This window comes from Leucoraja erinacea, chromosome 6 (genome assembly GCF_028641065.1).
Source record: "Leucoraja erinacea ecotype New England chromosome 6, Leri_hhj_1, whole genome shotgun sequence".
NCBI lineage: Eukaryota > Metazoa > Chordata > Chondrichthyes > Rajiformes > Rajidae > Leucoraja > Leucoraja erinaceus.
The window spans coordinates 62428211-62445315 of record NC_073382.1 but is presented as its reverse complement, the minus strand read 5'-3'; the positions used below and the strand labels follow the sequence as shown (position 1 = coordinate 62445315).

The following is a 17105-nucleotide window of genomic DNA, read 5'->3' as shown; positions in this document are numbered from 1 at the left end:
AATCTCAGATAGCTATATGGAAAAAATATTTCCTCATCTCCAAAATGGCTTATCCCTTATTCTTAAACCCTAGGTCTGGACTCCCCCAACATCAGGAACACGTTTCCTGCATCTAGCATGTCAAAACCCTTAATAATTTTATGTTTCAATGATCCCGTCATCCTTCCAATTTCCAATGTATACAAGCCCAGCCACTACATTCGATCAACATATGACAGTCTGGGAATTAACCTTGTGAACCTACGCCACACTCCCCTCAATAGCACGAATGTCCGTCCTCAAATTTGGAGACCAAAACTGCACACAATACTCCAGGTGTGGTCTCACAAGGGCCATGTACAACTGCAGAAGGACCTCTTTGCTCCTATACTCAACTCCTCTTGTTATGAAGGTCAACATCCAATTCGCTTTCTTCACTGCCTGCTGTACCTGCATGCTTACTTTCAGTGACTGATGAACAGATCCTATTGTACTTCCCCTTTTCCCAATTTGACATAATTTAGATAATAATCTGCCTTCCTGTTTTTTGCCACCAAAGTGGATAACCTCACATTTATCCACATTAAACTGCATCTGCCATACATCTGCCCACTCACCCAACATGTACGTCACCCTGCATCCTCCTCACAGTTCTGCCACCCAGCTTCGTGTCATCTGAAAATTTGCTAATGTTACTTTTAATCCCTTCATCTAAATCATTAATATATATTGTAAATAGCTGCGGTCCCAGCACCAAGCCTTGCGGTACCCCACTAGTCACTGCCTGCCTGAAAGGGACCCATTTATTGCTACTCTTTGTTTCCTGTCTGCCAACCAATTTTCTATCCATGTCAGCACTCTACCCCCAATACCATGTCCCCTAATTTTGCCCACTAATCTCCGATGTGGGACTTTATCAAATGCTTTCTGAAAGTCCAGGTACACTACATCCACTGGCTCTCCCTTGTCCATTTTCCCAGTTAAATCCTCAAAGAATTCCAAAAGATTAGTAAAGCATGACTTCCCCTTCCTAAATCCATGCTGACTCGGACCAATCCTGGTACTGCTATCCAAATGTGCTGCTATTTCATCTTTTATAATTGACTCCAGCAAAACATGGTTGCGAGATGACCTTAAATGGTCTAACACAACTGCATAGAGTTTCGCAATAAAATATATGGCTAATCTGGCATAAGCTATCAAGCACTCTATCCATATCAACTCAAAATGAAAGCTTGAGATAAGTGGTGACGTGGTAAAATTGGGTGGGGGAAAACAAGACTGGTTAACAACAACAAAAATCAAAACCATTCAGTCAAAGCAATTAGTCCATGTCATCTATGAACACTTGGAGGCTGTGACCTGTTGGTCCAGCGAAACAGATAATCCTGTAAATTTGTCTGGATTAAAGCTGGTGCCGAACCACCAGTTGTTTGAAAATCAGTTGTGGACCTGTGTGTGTGCGTTATTTATTGCCCTGCTCCACAGACACTACAAAAATGAAACTTGATGGGAATTACATACCTCTTCCACCATTGTAAATAGATTATCAAATAATGTGGCGATTCACCAGTTTCTAAGCTAACAATGCCCAACTTCACAAGGACAGGTGGAACAAAATAGAAACAGGATTTATGATTTGAATAGCTAAGTGGCAGTCAAATATTAAGATGGTGCATGCCCCAAAATATAGCTTTAGAAAATCTCTAAATGTGCATAGCTTCCGTTTGGCAGGAGGGGTAAAAGGAATCCAGTGCAAATGATATTTAAGTGCACCATGCATATTGTGGAGCAGGGCAATAAATAACACACACACACACAGGTCCACAACTGATTTTCCAACAAATGGTGGTTCGGCACCAGCTTTAATCCAGACAAATTCACAGGAGCGCACACGAGCCAGAGCAGGCAGATCCGTCCTCATAGCCGACTGTGGGTCAAATTTACTCCCTGCGACCGAGGCTATGGAACTTTGGCCCAGCCGATCTGTTCCCATATCCGACTTCTGAAGCCAACTTTTTGGGCCAATAACTCAGCTGACCAGACGGACCATGCCATTACCGTTGGACTCCACTTGGCCTGTTGGTCCAGCGAAACGGATAAACCAGAAAGGCCCTGGAACCCCAGGGCCCTGGATGTGCGTGTATATATATTAGTGTGTACTTTGGAACAAAGTACAGACTAAAATGAACCTTGTGAGCATTCCCAGCTTACCTTTTAGTTTCCTCCCAGCCAGACTTCCACCTTTTGGCAGATGGAGGGTCATGCCAGTTTTCAACATTCTCTTTTGGCTCAGGGGAGCTTCTGGGAGAATTTCTGTTTTCAGGACGTGCCACTTGCGATTCCTGACTTCTGTCATCTCGCACCCTCTTGGGTTTCCTTGAATCTCTTGCTTCTAGTTTGAAGTTTGCTTTCTTTCTAAGATCTCGATGTTCCCAGTTAATATTTTGTTTATACTCGTCAGATAAGGGTCTTATTGCTGCCTTTTCTTTGTCCTGCACTTTGGAAAGCGGTGAAACACTTATACGTCTCCTTTTGGGTGACAGTCTGCTTCGTTGTCTTGAACGTGTTATAGGTGACCGTGATTTTGGTGATCGCGATCTTGGGGACTGTGATCTTGATGATCTAGGATGTGATCTGAAATTAAATCCTCCAGGTTTAACATCTCTTTCAATTTCATTTCCCAGCATGCCACTGCTTGTTCTGTTTCTTGTAACTGAAGGCTTACGTTCAGTTCCTTTACTCTGATCTTCATCTACCTTTTTTTCTGTATTTGCCCTCCTTTCTTTTGATTCGACTTTGCTATCAGTCTTATCTTGAGAAGACTTTCGCAACCTTGGATCTCTCTTTGCAACTTCTACTTTTACCTTCTCAGTGTCCACTTTTTTCGCATTTTTAACAGATGACTTATTTTTCACTGGTGAAACCACTTTAGATTTACCCTCCGACACTTTAGACTCCTTTCGGAACGATCTGTCACAGGCCTTATCTTTGTCTGGTTTTGATACTGCTGCCTTCTCAGAGGATCCCCTAGCTGGGCTAATTTGCTTGCTTACAGTTTTGTCCAGTTTCATTGTTTGCAATGTTCCATCCTTCTTAGCAAAATCTTTTGTCTGTTGACTGAACCTATTTATGCGAGGATCTCTATTTGATGCTTTGGTATCACTGGCATGTGCTGCCTGAAATTTATCTGGCTGAGCCGATTGTTGCAAGGGTCTGACTGCAGCTGGCGTTGGCTTTCCAGCCCCTGATGAGAGCATGGGAGAAACTTTTGTAATTGGCACATGTTGTTTGGCATGTCCAAGAGTTACCATTGAATCAGGAATGGGATGTTGGGAAGCAAGTGAAGCAATCTGAAATAAAAATATGTACAATTACAAAAGCAATAGGATTAAGAGACCTTCAACTCAATTCTGGAAAGGCGTTAACTTTTCTAGTTTCTCAAACATGCTTAAGTATCCAACACCCAATTAGAAAAGTTACTTCCAACTTCTGAAATAGGAAGTAATTCAGAAAATTATAATTGGAAAAACAAGTCAATACATTTAAGAGAAAATATGGGATATTCTGGGCCTAATTTTTTCAGAATGTAGTTTAATTTGGAATGTTAGCTAGTCTTCCCTGACTACTGCAGCATAGGTTTGAGCATTGATTTCACAAATCTGTTCTTTCTCTCAATGTTCCAGTGTAAGCAAGGCATCATTCTTCGGATAACACGAAGCTGGGGGGCAGTGTTAGCTGTGAGGATGCTGCAAGGTGACTTGGATAGGCTGGGTGAGTGGGCAAATGCATGGCAGATGCAGTATAATGTGGATAAATGTGAGGTTATCCACTTTGCTGGCAAAACCAGCAAAGCAGACTATTATCTGAATGGTTGCCGATTAGGAAAAGGGGTGATGCAATGAGACCTGGGAGTCATGGTACACCAGTCATTGAAAGTAGGCTTGCAGGTGCAGCTAGCAGTGAAGAAAGCGAATGGTATGTTTTTATTTGAGTATAGGAGCAGTTAGGTTCTACTGCTGTTGTACAGGGTCTTGGTGAGACCACACCTGGAGTATTGCATACAGTTTTGGTCTCCTAATCTGAAGAAGGACATTTTTGCCATAGAGGGAGTACAGAAAAGGTTCACCAGAGTACAGAGAAGGTTCACCAGACTGATTCCTGGGACGTCAGGACTGTCATATAGAAACATAGAAATTAGGTGCAGGAGTAAGCCATTCGGCCCTTCGAGTCTGCACCGCCATTCAATATGATCATGGCTGATCATCCAACTCAGTATCCCGTACCTGCCTTCTCTCCATACCCCCCGATCCCCTTAGCCACATCTAACTCCTTCTTAAATATAGCCAATGAACTGGCCTCAACTACCCTCTGTGGCAGAGAGTTCCAGAGGTTCACCACTCTCTGTGTGAAAAAAATCTTCCTGCATCTAGCCTGTCCAACCCTTAAGAATTTTGTAAGTTTCTATAAGATCACCTCTCAATCTCCTAAATTCTAGAGAGTATAAACCAAGTCTATCCAGTCTATCTTCATAAGACAGTCCTGACATCCCAGGAATCAGTCTGGTGAACCGTCTCTGCACTCCCTCTATGGCAATAATGTCCTTCCTCAGATTTGGAGACCAAAACTGTACGCAATACTCCAGGTGTGGTCTCCCCAAGACCCTGTACAACTGCAGTAGAACCTCCCTGCTCCTATACTCAAATCCTTTTGCAATGAAAGCTAATGATGAAGAAAGACTGGACAGACTCGGCTTGTACTCGCTAGAATTTAGAAGATTGAGGGGGATCTTATAGAAACTTACAAAATTCTTAAGGGGTTGGACAGGCTAGATGCAGGAAGATTGTTCCTGATGTTGGGGGAAGTCCACAATAAGGGGTCACAGTTTAAGGATAATGGGGAAATCTTTTAGGACTGAGATGAGAAAAACATTTTTTACAGAGAGTGGTGAATCTCTGGAATTCTCTGCCACATAATGTAGTCGAGGCCAGTTCATTGGCATATTTAAGAGGGAGTTAGATGTGACCCTTGTGGCTAAAGGGATCATGGGGTATGGAGAGAAGGCAGGTACAGGATACTGAGTTGGATGATCAGCCATGATCATATTGAGTGGCAGTGCAGGCTCGAAGGGCAGAATGGCCTATTCCTGCACCTATTTTCTATGTTTCTATCACACCGATTCATAAAAATGTACACTGGGATAATTAGGACTGCCTTACTATATAGGGATTTCAATCCAGAAAATGCCTTTCTGCATTTGCATACTGCTTTCTGCAATGGGAAGCTGTTGCACATTGCCCAAATCTATCAGTTATATAATGGAGCATATAGCAGAATAAGAAAATAATGGCATATGACAAACCAGTTTTGTCACTGCTACATCTGGCATATATTGAAAGGTCATTTCAAAATATAACTTTCTCTCCCCACAGATGATCCTGAATTACTTATTTAAGTTTGTTGGTTGAATTAGGGCCCGAGGATATATAATGGAAATCGGCCCATTGAATCCACGCCATCCATCGTACCCATTTTAACGCAAATCCTTCCCCCAACCCAATTTATTCTCCCCACATTCACACCAAGTATAACCAAAAATGTACAACATCTACACACGGGGAGTAATTAATCCACCAACACCCATGTTTTGGGGATCTGAGGAAGTCTCACTGAGGAAAACCACCAATCCACAGAGAGAACAAGCAAACCTCATACAGACAGCATTGGAGGTCAGGATCAAACAGAGGTGGCTCCGACTGCATTCTGCTGGGCACTTTCACTTTTAAATTGCTCCAACAACGTTTCAAGTAATTTATCCTTCAATTCTATAATTTCGAATGTTGAAATTTTGAATGTAAAGAACTGTGACTAGTGGTGTGCCTCGGGGTTCAGTGCTGGGCCCAATACCGCTTGTCATCTATATCAATGATTTGGATGAGAACGTACATGGCATGGTTTGCAAGTTTGCAGGCGACACAAAAGTGGGTGGTGTTGTTGATAGATGGTTGTCAAAAATTGGTGCAGGATCTTAATCAGTTGGGCTGGTGGACTGAGAAATGGTTGATGGAATTTAATGGAGAAATGTGAGGCGCTACATTCTGGAATGTCTAACGTGGGCAGGGCCTGCACAGTGAGCTGTATGGCTCTGCGGAATGTTGTAAACCAGAGGGATCTAGTACAGATACAGTTGATTGAAAGTGGCATCACAGGTAGATCGGGTGGAAAGAAGATTTATGTGGATGTCGCCAGAACTCAAAGGCCTGAGCTATCGGAGAGGTTGAGGACCTCTAATCCTTGGAGCGCAGGAAGATGAGGGGTGATCCTATAGGTGTTCAAAATCATGAGAAATAGATTGGTTAGAGGCAGAATGTCACTTCCCCAAACTGGAGGAATCAAGAACCAGAGGACATCGACTTAAGGGGGAAAACATTTAATAGGAGCGTATGGGGTAACTTTTTCATACAAAGGGTGGTGGGTGTATGGAACGAGCTACTGGAGGCAGTAGTTGAGGTAGGTACTATAGCAACATTTAGACAGGTACATGGATTGGACAGGTTTAGAGGGATATGGGCCAAACGCAGGCAGGTGGGACTAGTGTAGTTTGGACATCTTGGCCTGTGTCGGCAAGTTGGGCCAAATGGCCTGTTTCCACGCTGTAAGACTATAACTATCAAAGCTTTGGGAATAAGGTACTTTAACCTGATGTTTTTGTTATTACCTTTACAGAAGGTCCCAATGAAAGAAAAACACAAGCTTTGCAGATCTGGGCAGATTCTCAATAATTTATCAAGTTATTCGAGGATTCCCTCGTTTCATAAGAAATTTTACCAATTATTTCCGTGTCCGATGTAAATTTTTTATAATTTAAGGCTAAAAAATATTCTTTGTTGCATTGAAGATACTTGTAAAAAACAATGTAACACTCACAAATTTTATTGGCACTTTCAACTGAGGAAAGCAGCAACCTTCAAATCTATAAACAAATTTGTGTCTGGGAAATTAAGAGTATTAAACGCTGTCATGTCAACCTTTTGCTCATATTTTATTGAGTTCCTGATAATTTCTGTAAAATCTTACCTTTAGTTGGGGCAAAAACAATAATCATTCCTCTATGACCCCTTTTAGTCATAATTATCAACCAATTTTTGGGGGGGGGGGGGTAGGAATTTGCCCAACATCCCTACAGGAGGAGTGAGGGTGTGAGAGAATGAGGGCGAGTGAAAATCATTCCTTTGGCCAAAACCAAATTCATAATCTTATTTTCAATCACTCTCCTTGCTCGTTAACCAGGTTTTTCCCAATGCACCAGAGATGCAAACCAATTCATAATATGAATTTATGTTATGTTTAATTTATTAAACTTATAAGTTTTACCTAACAAGTCAGAAAATGGATCTTAGTTGATGTGCAAAGTCAGTAAACAAAAAGATGCACCAGTACAAGGCATTACTCAGCTTGAGCAAGTGCTCTTCTATCAAAACAATTTACTAAAATTGCACTGTTACTTCACAACACTTATTTATATGACCTTGTTTAGATCTGACTTCTATGTGCTGCTGATGCATGTTAGTCCCCGTTAGAATATTCCTTAAAACAATGGCGCAATTCCTTTATCATCTTTTTTTGCATACCTTTCTTTCGTTGTTCTTTATCTCTCTACATCAGTCTGTATCTCTCGTTTCCCCCCCCCCCCCCCGAGTAGTCTGAAGGGTCTCGACCCAAAACATCACCAATTCCTTCTTTCCAGAGATGCTGCCTGGCACACTGAGTTACTCCAGCTTTTTGTGTTTATTCCCCATGACAGTTGGCCAAAGTAATGCAAGATAGAGACATTTTGATTTTTCAGACATAATCATTACATTTGGAAAATTGTAATGCTGAATTCAGAATGTTTATAAGTCGTTGTGAAGACTGTCAGCCGTCCCACAGGTTTATGGCTCTGTGACAAATGTAAGTGCTAACAAACAAACAAAATGCATTTCTGCTAAAGAAAATCAAGCTTTAAGATCCTGGTCGCCAGAATACTTTTATTATCGAAAGTAAAATTCCAGTTTGGGAAAATTAATCTCCACCTTAATTCAACCCTTTCAGCTATTCAAAACTGAAATGTAATATTTAGTGATTAGTATGTAAACTTACCAGCTGTGCTTTTGTCTGTTCTAATTCCAGCTCCAACTTCTTCTGTTGTAACTCAAGTAACTGCTTTTGTTTTGCTAACAGTTGTTGTCTTATAAACTGCTCTTGCTCCTGTGTTACGTTTTTCTGTGACTCAGTAATGTTTTGTTTGGCTGAGTTAACAGGAGCAACTGCAGAGCTTGAGGTGCTGGGTTCTTCAAGCTACGAGCAAGGAAAAAGTTGTTACGGCCAGAACATTCTACAATTCTCCATGGAAACTGGTATAAGAAGAAATGCCGACAAAAATAAGAGAAACTCCACAACATTTTGCAAATTTTCTTTATTTACTCTCATGGTTTAATATTGCCAAGCTTGTTAATCCAACTCAGATGAGAAACATATGCTGTTATTCTTTCCTTATGATAGAGGTGAGATTCCTTTAACACTTACCGATCTATTTAAAAACTTGGGATTTACATGAATACTTGAACTGTTCACATTTGGTGGTAACGGCTTAATAGGCCATGCAGGATCTAGTTTGTTGACTTTGACGTCTAAGGCATAAAGTTTCGTCAGTTGAAACATATCATCCCATGTAGAGCGCAATTTAAACAAACTTTTTCTAGTGCTCTCATCCACCTATGAACAAAACAATTATCCAACTTTATAAGTGTTATGCCTTTATATATTCTTATAAACATACCGAACGGAATAAATCACAAGGATAACTGTTACAGAACTAAAAGGAGGCTAATTCTGTGACATTTATGCACTCCTTCACTTAGCTAATATGCTGACAGTTGAAAGATCCAATTAAACTATTTTGAAAGCATGCTATTTTGGGTAAGACTGAAATCAATTAACTGTTTCATTAACACTATTCTTCCTCCCCCCCCCCCCCCCCCCCAAGTATAGCTAAGTAACTAATTGCAGGGATAGTCAACCTTATTGATTTTGACTTTTAACCATGCAAAAACGTACAAAATACAAGCTTTCCTTTAGTCGTGCAAAGAATGCCTTGGGAAAAACATTGCAGAGTCCAAAACAATTTGAAACTTATTTTATTTGCAAAGCCATCCATGTCTATAGTCAAACATTCAAAAACAGAATTTCAAAATGTGATTTTGCTGTCGACACTATCACTGAATCTGATGTTAATGAAATGGAAGCTAATTTCAATTGGATTTATCAGCTCCTAACTGGAAAAGCAGCCTGGTGAACGGAGAGCATCTGCCAATATAACACCAATCCATTGGCCTACGTCTGGAACCAAGAATAAATTTAGGTGAGACACAAAATAAAAACCTTCAGTTCCTGGTCGTATGAACATGAAAATATTCATCATGAAAAAAGGAAAGCTCATTCAAATCATAACTTGTTTGTGGGAAATGGTAAATTCACTGTTTCTGCACCAGCAGGTTGGGTTTCAAAGTAGACTGCCGCCAACCAGGGAGCATGAATATGGGTAGTGGCCCTAAAATACGAAGTGGCTGGTTGCATTGCCTGCGAATAAAATTCTTGTTCCTCGAAGAATGAAAAATAACTGCAAATCAGACTGCATTCATAAATCACGATACAGTGCAAAAAAGCCACATTATTTTGTAATGAATTAAAAAACACAAATTCTTGGCAGATTGCTGCAGTATGGAAGAGCAAGCGAGAGCTAACAAATAAATACAAAAAACTGGAGAAGTCAACGGGTCTGACAGCATCTCTGGAGAAAAGTAATAGGTGACATTTTGGGTTGAGACCCATCTTCAGAGCTAACAAATATCCTCTCTTTAGAAAAACAAACTTTAGTAAAGAAAATCCAAAGCATCTAGTGGTGTTAAACCAGTCTTCATTCATGCTGTGTTAATGGACAATTTAAAAAAAATGGGGAACGATTTTCCAAAAATCAAACTAATTTTAAGGGTAATTGTCTTTAGTACGTTGCTATGAAAATAACTGGAATTTACCAAGTCAGAGGAGTCAATGGTTTAAAATGAATAAGGAAGAAGCGTTTCATATCAGCTTGGTAATAATGTTTGTTCATTTGTGGTTTTGTGTGCAGAAAAAAATCTGATGGCTTGCCTACCTCTATAAAGATTTCATATAATCTGTCTTTAAATAATTGAAAATCCCTTTTCCCTGCCTTCCAACACTGTCATTTTAAGCGCAGATCAATTCTTAAGAGTACCAATGTAAATCTGGATATGGGATTAACATGTTAATGCATTCCAACCATAAGCATACATACCTTTCATCAGCAAATCCAGTGACATTTAGTTACCAAAACAGAAGCAAATATATACACATATATTCTAAAGACAAAATTATAGGTACCTTTTCAAAAACACTAGAAAATGTAACACCTAAGTTTTGAGCAAAGAGTGTGATATAGCTTCCTCCAACATTCTTCACAATGGAATCCATGAGGTACATTACGGGAAGCTTCTCTGAAACTGGGGCCTGCAGCAATAGGAAAACTCAGAATATTAGGAAAAACAGAAAAATTAATAGAATAAAGCAATTTTTTTTTTAAAGAAGTTCAATGACATACAAACTCGGGAGGGTTTGCACTTAAGTGAAAACTGTTCCAGAATGCTGTACTTCAGGATTTGGTTGTTGCCAAATACTCAAAAGGAAAACTGTTCCAGAATGCTGTACTTCAGGATTTGGTTGTTGCCAAATACTCAAAAGGAATCTTTCAATCTCGGAACAGTTTCATGATGCCCATATTCATGAGTACATAAGCCTTTAACTGCTTGTTTCCACGTACTTTGCTTCAAAGCAGATCTTCAAAGGTTTTCCAATCATCAGCAACTTACTGGTTGGGACAAGGAATAAGTTGCCAGCCATTCTTCAGTTGAGTTACTGCAGTAAATGCAGTTCCAACGTTAACTGTCAGTTATCATTCCAGAAAGGCCAAAAGCAAAAAAATAAAAATCCACCTCCGAACTTATGAAAATAGAAACTCATGCATTTAACATAATCTGGCGGTTTGTAATTAATTGCTTGCAAAGTCAGCCATTTACATTACTAAACATGTAAAATTGTTCCCAGATTTAATTTGTTTTAATGAAATAATAGGTGAGAAGAAGAATAAAGCAACCAGTGCAAAGGGATTCCTTTAATGGTACATATTATTAACCGTGTCGCAATGAAAATAATTATTTTAATGCACCCGTTACTGATTCAAATCTTCTCTCAATCTTTCAAATGTTTTGTAATTCTGTTTTGGATAAAAAGTGCTTGACATCCATCTTATACTTTTAGTATTTAATATCTGTTCTTAAGGCACTGACAACTTTCATGGTCATAACGCGCATCCCCAAGTGCTGCGTACTTGGAATGTCAATGCCATTCCAAATTTTGCTACCATCACCAATTTTCCTAAAGTAACAAGTAAATTTCCTCATCTTTTGTGTGCCAATCGTAGCCCACCTAATTTCAAGCCTAGTGTAATGGGAAAGAACAAATTTGGATCTTCCATCTTCAGTTTTTTTGTCATGTCAATGTTGAGAACAAATGTACATGCAGCCCTTTCAGTTCACTCAGAAGCCGAGTGAGCCAAGCCAACGCTTGCATTGTATACCTGCATTGCGCAGAACGGATATCTACTGAACGATACTCTAGAGATGAAAAGCCCAATGCCTACACATCAGAACCAAATGTGCAATTCTAACCAGTTGCCCTACTCTTCCCACCAAAAAAATCAAATCACACACGCTACACTTTCTCTAGGAAAAAAAAATACATCTGAGCATGCTAGATACTCTGACGGCACTGCAGATTGAATATTAATAATTATGTATGACTTACTAATGGAACTTTTATTTGGCGTTATCAGGTGAAATGTGGATGCGATCTCACATTGATTACTAACGTGATATTGGTATGGGGTGACAGATTTATGGAGATTGAAAGTCCATAACTAGTTTGACTTTCATTTTTTTGCAATTTTTGCAATGTTGCTTTAAAAAAAAGTGAAGCCCACAAAGATCCAGACTAGCCAATATGAATTCCAAGACAATTAAATAAATTTCAAATGCAGTTAAATTCGTCATCCACATCTTAAAGGTCCTTGTATTAAGTTGCACTACTACGTAAAAGGATCTGAATTCACAATTTGAAATTTCTTTACTACATATGTGGCTACACATTGCACAAGGTTTGAACGTGTGCTCCTTAATGCTCTGATAATACTGGATGTAAAATACAAGCAAAGGAGCAATTTTACATTTTTAGTCAATGATTTGCTAACTGCTATAAATAATGAAACTGGCTACAACTAAGCCTCAGTGTAATTTTCTCTATATTGTATATTGATTTACTTATACGACCTACATACAGGTCCACTATCATTGCACCAACATGACTTCAGGAATCAGAATCTAAGTTCAATATTAGTTCTGAAAAACATTAAGAGGATATGCTGTGTTTAAATTGTAGCAACAATTGGTGAGTAACAATAGTGGCCAGGTAAAAGAGACCTTTAAAACAATGCTAATAATTTTAACGTTACTGCCAATGTTTCCCACCTAAATGTAATTTTCTATATCACTCAAGTTTAATCAGACAGAAAATTGTATCCAAATGAAACCAGTCTGGGGCTCTAAATAGAAAACCTCCAGTGTCAATACCTTACATAATGACAAAATAAAAATTAACCATTACCACCTTTGAACATGACCCGCTTCAGTTCACCTAATACCTCAACTTTAATGAAAATCATTTCCCTCTACACAAAGAAATGACTCAAATGATTGAAATAGAACAAGCACCAATTTATTAGCACACCATTTGATTTAGTGCTGATTTTATCAAATTTTCGAAACCACAGGTTATGTATGTTGTAAATCGTGATACCCGCCAATTGCAACCCGACTGAAACTGTGAAGTGTTATTTTTCAGCATTTATATTTTGTTCTTCCAACTATCCGGTTTTACTGCCGAAATGATTCATGTATATGGAAAACCACACTATTTTGCTTCCTCAATTAATAGTGGAGGGGAAAAGAAACTGAATATCTGGAACAAGCACAGGGAACAGGAAAACGTGAAGGAAAAATGCATTGGGAACAAACAACGCTGCTGATAAATGACGAGCATATATTTTTTTAAATAGGCTTAACGTTGTGTTGAATGTCAACAGTGGTCAACTATCTACATAACCAATGTAGTTAAGTTTAGGATACGGGTGAATAAGCAAAATGTACTGCCCCGAAGACAGAAATTATCTATAATCTGCTTCAATATTCCAAGCTACTTCAACAATATACTGAAGGGTTGATGGTCTAAACAGGCTGAATCTTGGGGCAGGCAAGGCCCTAAGCCAACACTTGTTTAATATATCCCTGAACAATCAGGTCATACTCGATAATCTCCAAAACTAAATCAGTGATGGGAGTTAGGCTATATGTGCCACAGGCATTGTGTTAAAAATGAAAAACTGTGATGTAAACTCTGGACCGGCACCACCCAATATGCTGAGTATATCCACAACAGCATGAGCAGCAGACAGTACTGAATTTTGCCCAGCAACATGCTTGAAAACCGAGATCATAAAACTGAATGCTTGAGTCACAGCATTATAAGCAGCATTGTGCATTTGCTTCAATAAATGTGCGCATATTTAATTATGGCACAATCAGAAGGAATGCCCCACGACTTTCCTAATGGGGGCCTTAACTGATGCTTTAATTGATTGCCAAAGCTGATTAAGGCAATTGAAGTGAAAATGTCACCCTTCAAATCATCATTATGATACAATACAGCAAATTCCAAATGTATAGTTCTTAGTTATGCATTCCATCAGGCCATAATTATGTGGTAGGAAATATCAGCAGTATGTAAAAAAAAGTCTACACTGACTTTTAAGTAAAACCCAATTACTGCGAAACTAAGTGAGATTGAAATGGACAACAGTAATTAGACATGTTGCTATGCTAAATTAACACGGGAAGTATATATGGTAGAATTTGATGATCAATGGACCCAGATTAGCCAAATCCTACTGACTGTGGGTTAAAAAAAACTTATGACAAACATCAAATTACTTACTGAACATATCTCGTTTAAACGTCTGCATTGGTCCCTCAATTTAATTGTCATATTTACATTGTATTGATTTTAGAAGGCTACCCATCCCTATTTACAGCGTTAACATAAGCATTCAGTTTTGTGATTAGTGTGCTCCTGAACAGAATACCAATAACTGTAATAAAAACCTTGTAAGTCTGAAAGAAATAAGACAAAAGAACGTATTTCATTTTCTTTATTAGCAACTTTTCAAAACCATTAAAACAGGTCACCGCCATTAAAAACATTAAATAATAAATATCCTTTATTTTGTTTTTAAAGGGAAGCAAATTACGTCTGGCCCAGTTACAGAGAAGTCCCCCCTCCCGACACTTGTTTTTGTTCGATCTCACTACGTCATAAAACATTAACGCGTAATGTAAAGGCAAGAAACGCTTAACTAAATCTAATGACGATTAAGACAGTAATTTAAAGAGGCGGCAAAATGCAACCTCTGCGGGGATACTAAAATGTAAACTACACAACGGCCTAACACTGGAAACATTTAACTTAAACACGCCGGACCTTAACAGATCTACGAAATAATTGCACACTAAGCGGCCCTGGGTACAGAGGCCGCTCCCTATCCCCAACCCTCCCCCGCCCCTGAGCCGCTGCGACAAGCCAATCACCCGAACTGAGGTCGGGCAGCCTCCGGCTCCAGGAAACACACCGGGCTGTACTCAAACACAGGGATTGGAGGCAGGAGGTGAGGGGGGAAAAAGGGTGGGGGGGGGGGGGGGAGAAAAGAGGGGGGGGGGGGGGGGGGGGGGGGGGGATTGGAGATGGAGGGGGGGGGGGGGGGGAAGACTGGAGGGGGGGGTGGGGGAAGGGTGGGGGGGGGGGGGGGGGGGGGGGGGGGTAGAATGGGGGTGGGGGGGGTTAGATGGATTGGGGGGGGGGGGTAGAATGGACGGGGGGGTGGGGGTAGAATGGACGGGGGGTGGGGGGTGGACGGGGGGGGGGGGTAGAATGGACGGGGGGGGGGGGGGGGAATGGGGGGGGATGGGGGGGATGGGGGGGGGGGGGGGGATGGGGGGGGGGGGGGGGGGGGGGGGTGGGGGAACTGGATGGATGGGGGGGGTGGGGGAAGACTGGACTGGATGGGGGGGGGGGGGGGAAGACTGGGGGGGGGGGGGGGGGGGGACTGGATGGGGGGGGGGGAGAGAAAGGGGGGGGGGAAGGGGGGTGACACATGGAGGTCCCGTTTGCTGTAGTTAGCTTAACTTGCCGGAGGAAATCTTATCTTTAAAATAAAATGGATGGAAAGCCGCCCGACGCCAGTGGTGGGAGGGTGTGTCGGCGGCTCCTTGTCGGGCGGGGAAGACTGCGGGCAGACGAGGAGGGAGAGCGGGCGGGCGGCCTTGGTGCGCCAGTCGGCCCATCCCCTCCGCCCGACCGCCGCCGCCGCCGCCGCCATCTTGACCAGCATTACCTCAGCCAGCGGGCGATTCAGCCGGTCCTCCTGGACACAGACTCCTCTCTCAAATTAAAAAAAACATTCCCAATTATGTTTTCTTCGAAAAAATAAAATAAAAACAAAAAAAAACTGATTTTAAAAACCTTGGATATTTGCGCTTCGATTAACTTGACGATTTCCGGCGAGTACTTCAGGTTCTCTTCGGCCAGGATGGTCAGATTGTTGATGTGAGGCTTGCTGTTGAAAGTTAGGTCTTCCAACGACGACAGGTACTCTTTACACGCGTCCGCCTTCGCTGTGTCTTCCGCCATCGCTGCGTTTTAAATTTAAATTATTTCCGTTCACTGAGAGCTCTTAAATATCGGAAAAAAAGTTTTCCCCTTAATAAAAAGGACGCAGTCACTATCTAAATCTACGCATGGTTCGGAAATGCTTCCTAAAACCAGGCCGAAACGACACTAAACTAAACTGCCCTCCGCCGCTCGGCACCTCCGCTCCCTCACCGCTCCTCGTGCAAAATGGCGGCGGCGCCCCGTTAACCTATTCATCGACGTCACAATGGGCGGCGATGACGACCAGAACCCATTGGTTGCCATCGTGACGAGCGTGAGGTCGCGGCTTTTCATTCGCTGACTCGAGCAGGCATTGTGACGGCCCGCAAAGTACGACAGCTGATTGGTCGCCTCCACGGCGCGGTGCTCCCACGGTGATTGGCTGGCGGTCTGCGCTGGGTGCAGGATGACGTCAGTATCACGTGGGGGTGCGGGAGTGGGGTTAAAACACACGGTTGGTGAGAATAGAATTAAACTACACACGGTTGCGGGAGTGGAGGTGAAACAAGCTGCTTTCATTGTCAATTTCCTCTGGTGGTGTGTATCACCACTCCCCACCAAACACGACATTGGTTTATTTTATTTTGCGACTTCACATACGTAATATATATGTTATATTCGTCCCCTATATCACTTCTGCCTTTACTTAAAATGACCTAGAGGAAGTCATGATGTCATACTGCCCAGCCATGGTGACTGGTGAAATATTCCCAAGGACGCAATGCCCTTACTTGGCTACAGTACACAGCCACTTTCAAACCCCCTTTTCAATCATATATTTATTAGCCAGCAATTTTCATTTCACAAAAATAGTTAAAAACAAAAATTGTCAATCTGCCTCTTACTTTCCCTTACCTATCTTTCCAGATTACTTTCCATCCAATAATATATATAACCCATTCTTGAGCTCTAAGGAGACAGTTATTGATTTCACATCGTGATTATACATGGTTAGTTGCATCAGCCTTGTCTTGTGTTTATGTGCGTGCATCACAAACTTTATTGTAGATAGACACAAAATTCTGGATTAACAGGCAGCATCTCTGGATACAAGGAATGGGTGACGTTCCAAGTCAAGAGATTCAAGATTCAAGAGTTTATTGTCATGTGTCCCTGATAGGACAATGAAATTCTTGCTTTGCTTCAGCACAACAGAACATAGCAGGCATGACTACAGAACAGATCAGTGTGTCCAT

The 17105-nt window shown here is 41.2% G+C and overlaps 1 protein-coding gene across 2 annotated transcripts in view; it reads right to left on the bottom strand.

Annotated features, from left to right (window-relative positions):
* pcf11 (PCF11 cleavage and polyadenylation factor subunit) overlaps positions 1-16122 on the bottom strand; it is a 31518-nt gene extending 15396 nt beyond the window's left edge. Inside the window, exons 1-5 of one of the 2 annotated variants that reach the window (XM_055637200.1) lie at positions 15721-16122; positions 10420-10545; positions 8545-8733; positions 8119-8316; positions 2194-3332 (exon numbers count right to left, since the gene is read on the bottom strand). In XM_055637200.1, the coding sequence (XP_055493175.1) occupies positions 2194-3332; positions 8119-8316; positions 8545-8733; positions 10420-10545; positions 15721-15888 (1820 nt within the window). In that variant the 5' untranslated portion in view covers positions 15889-16122. The remainder of the gene's footprint in view (positions 1-2193; positions 3333-8118; positions 8317-8544; positions 8734-10419; positions 10546-15720) is intronic. The other variant, XM_055637201.1, reaches the window with a different exon arrangement.
* Between the last annotated feature and the right edge of the window lie 983 nt (positions 16123-17105).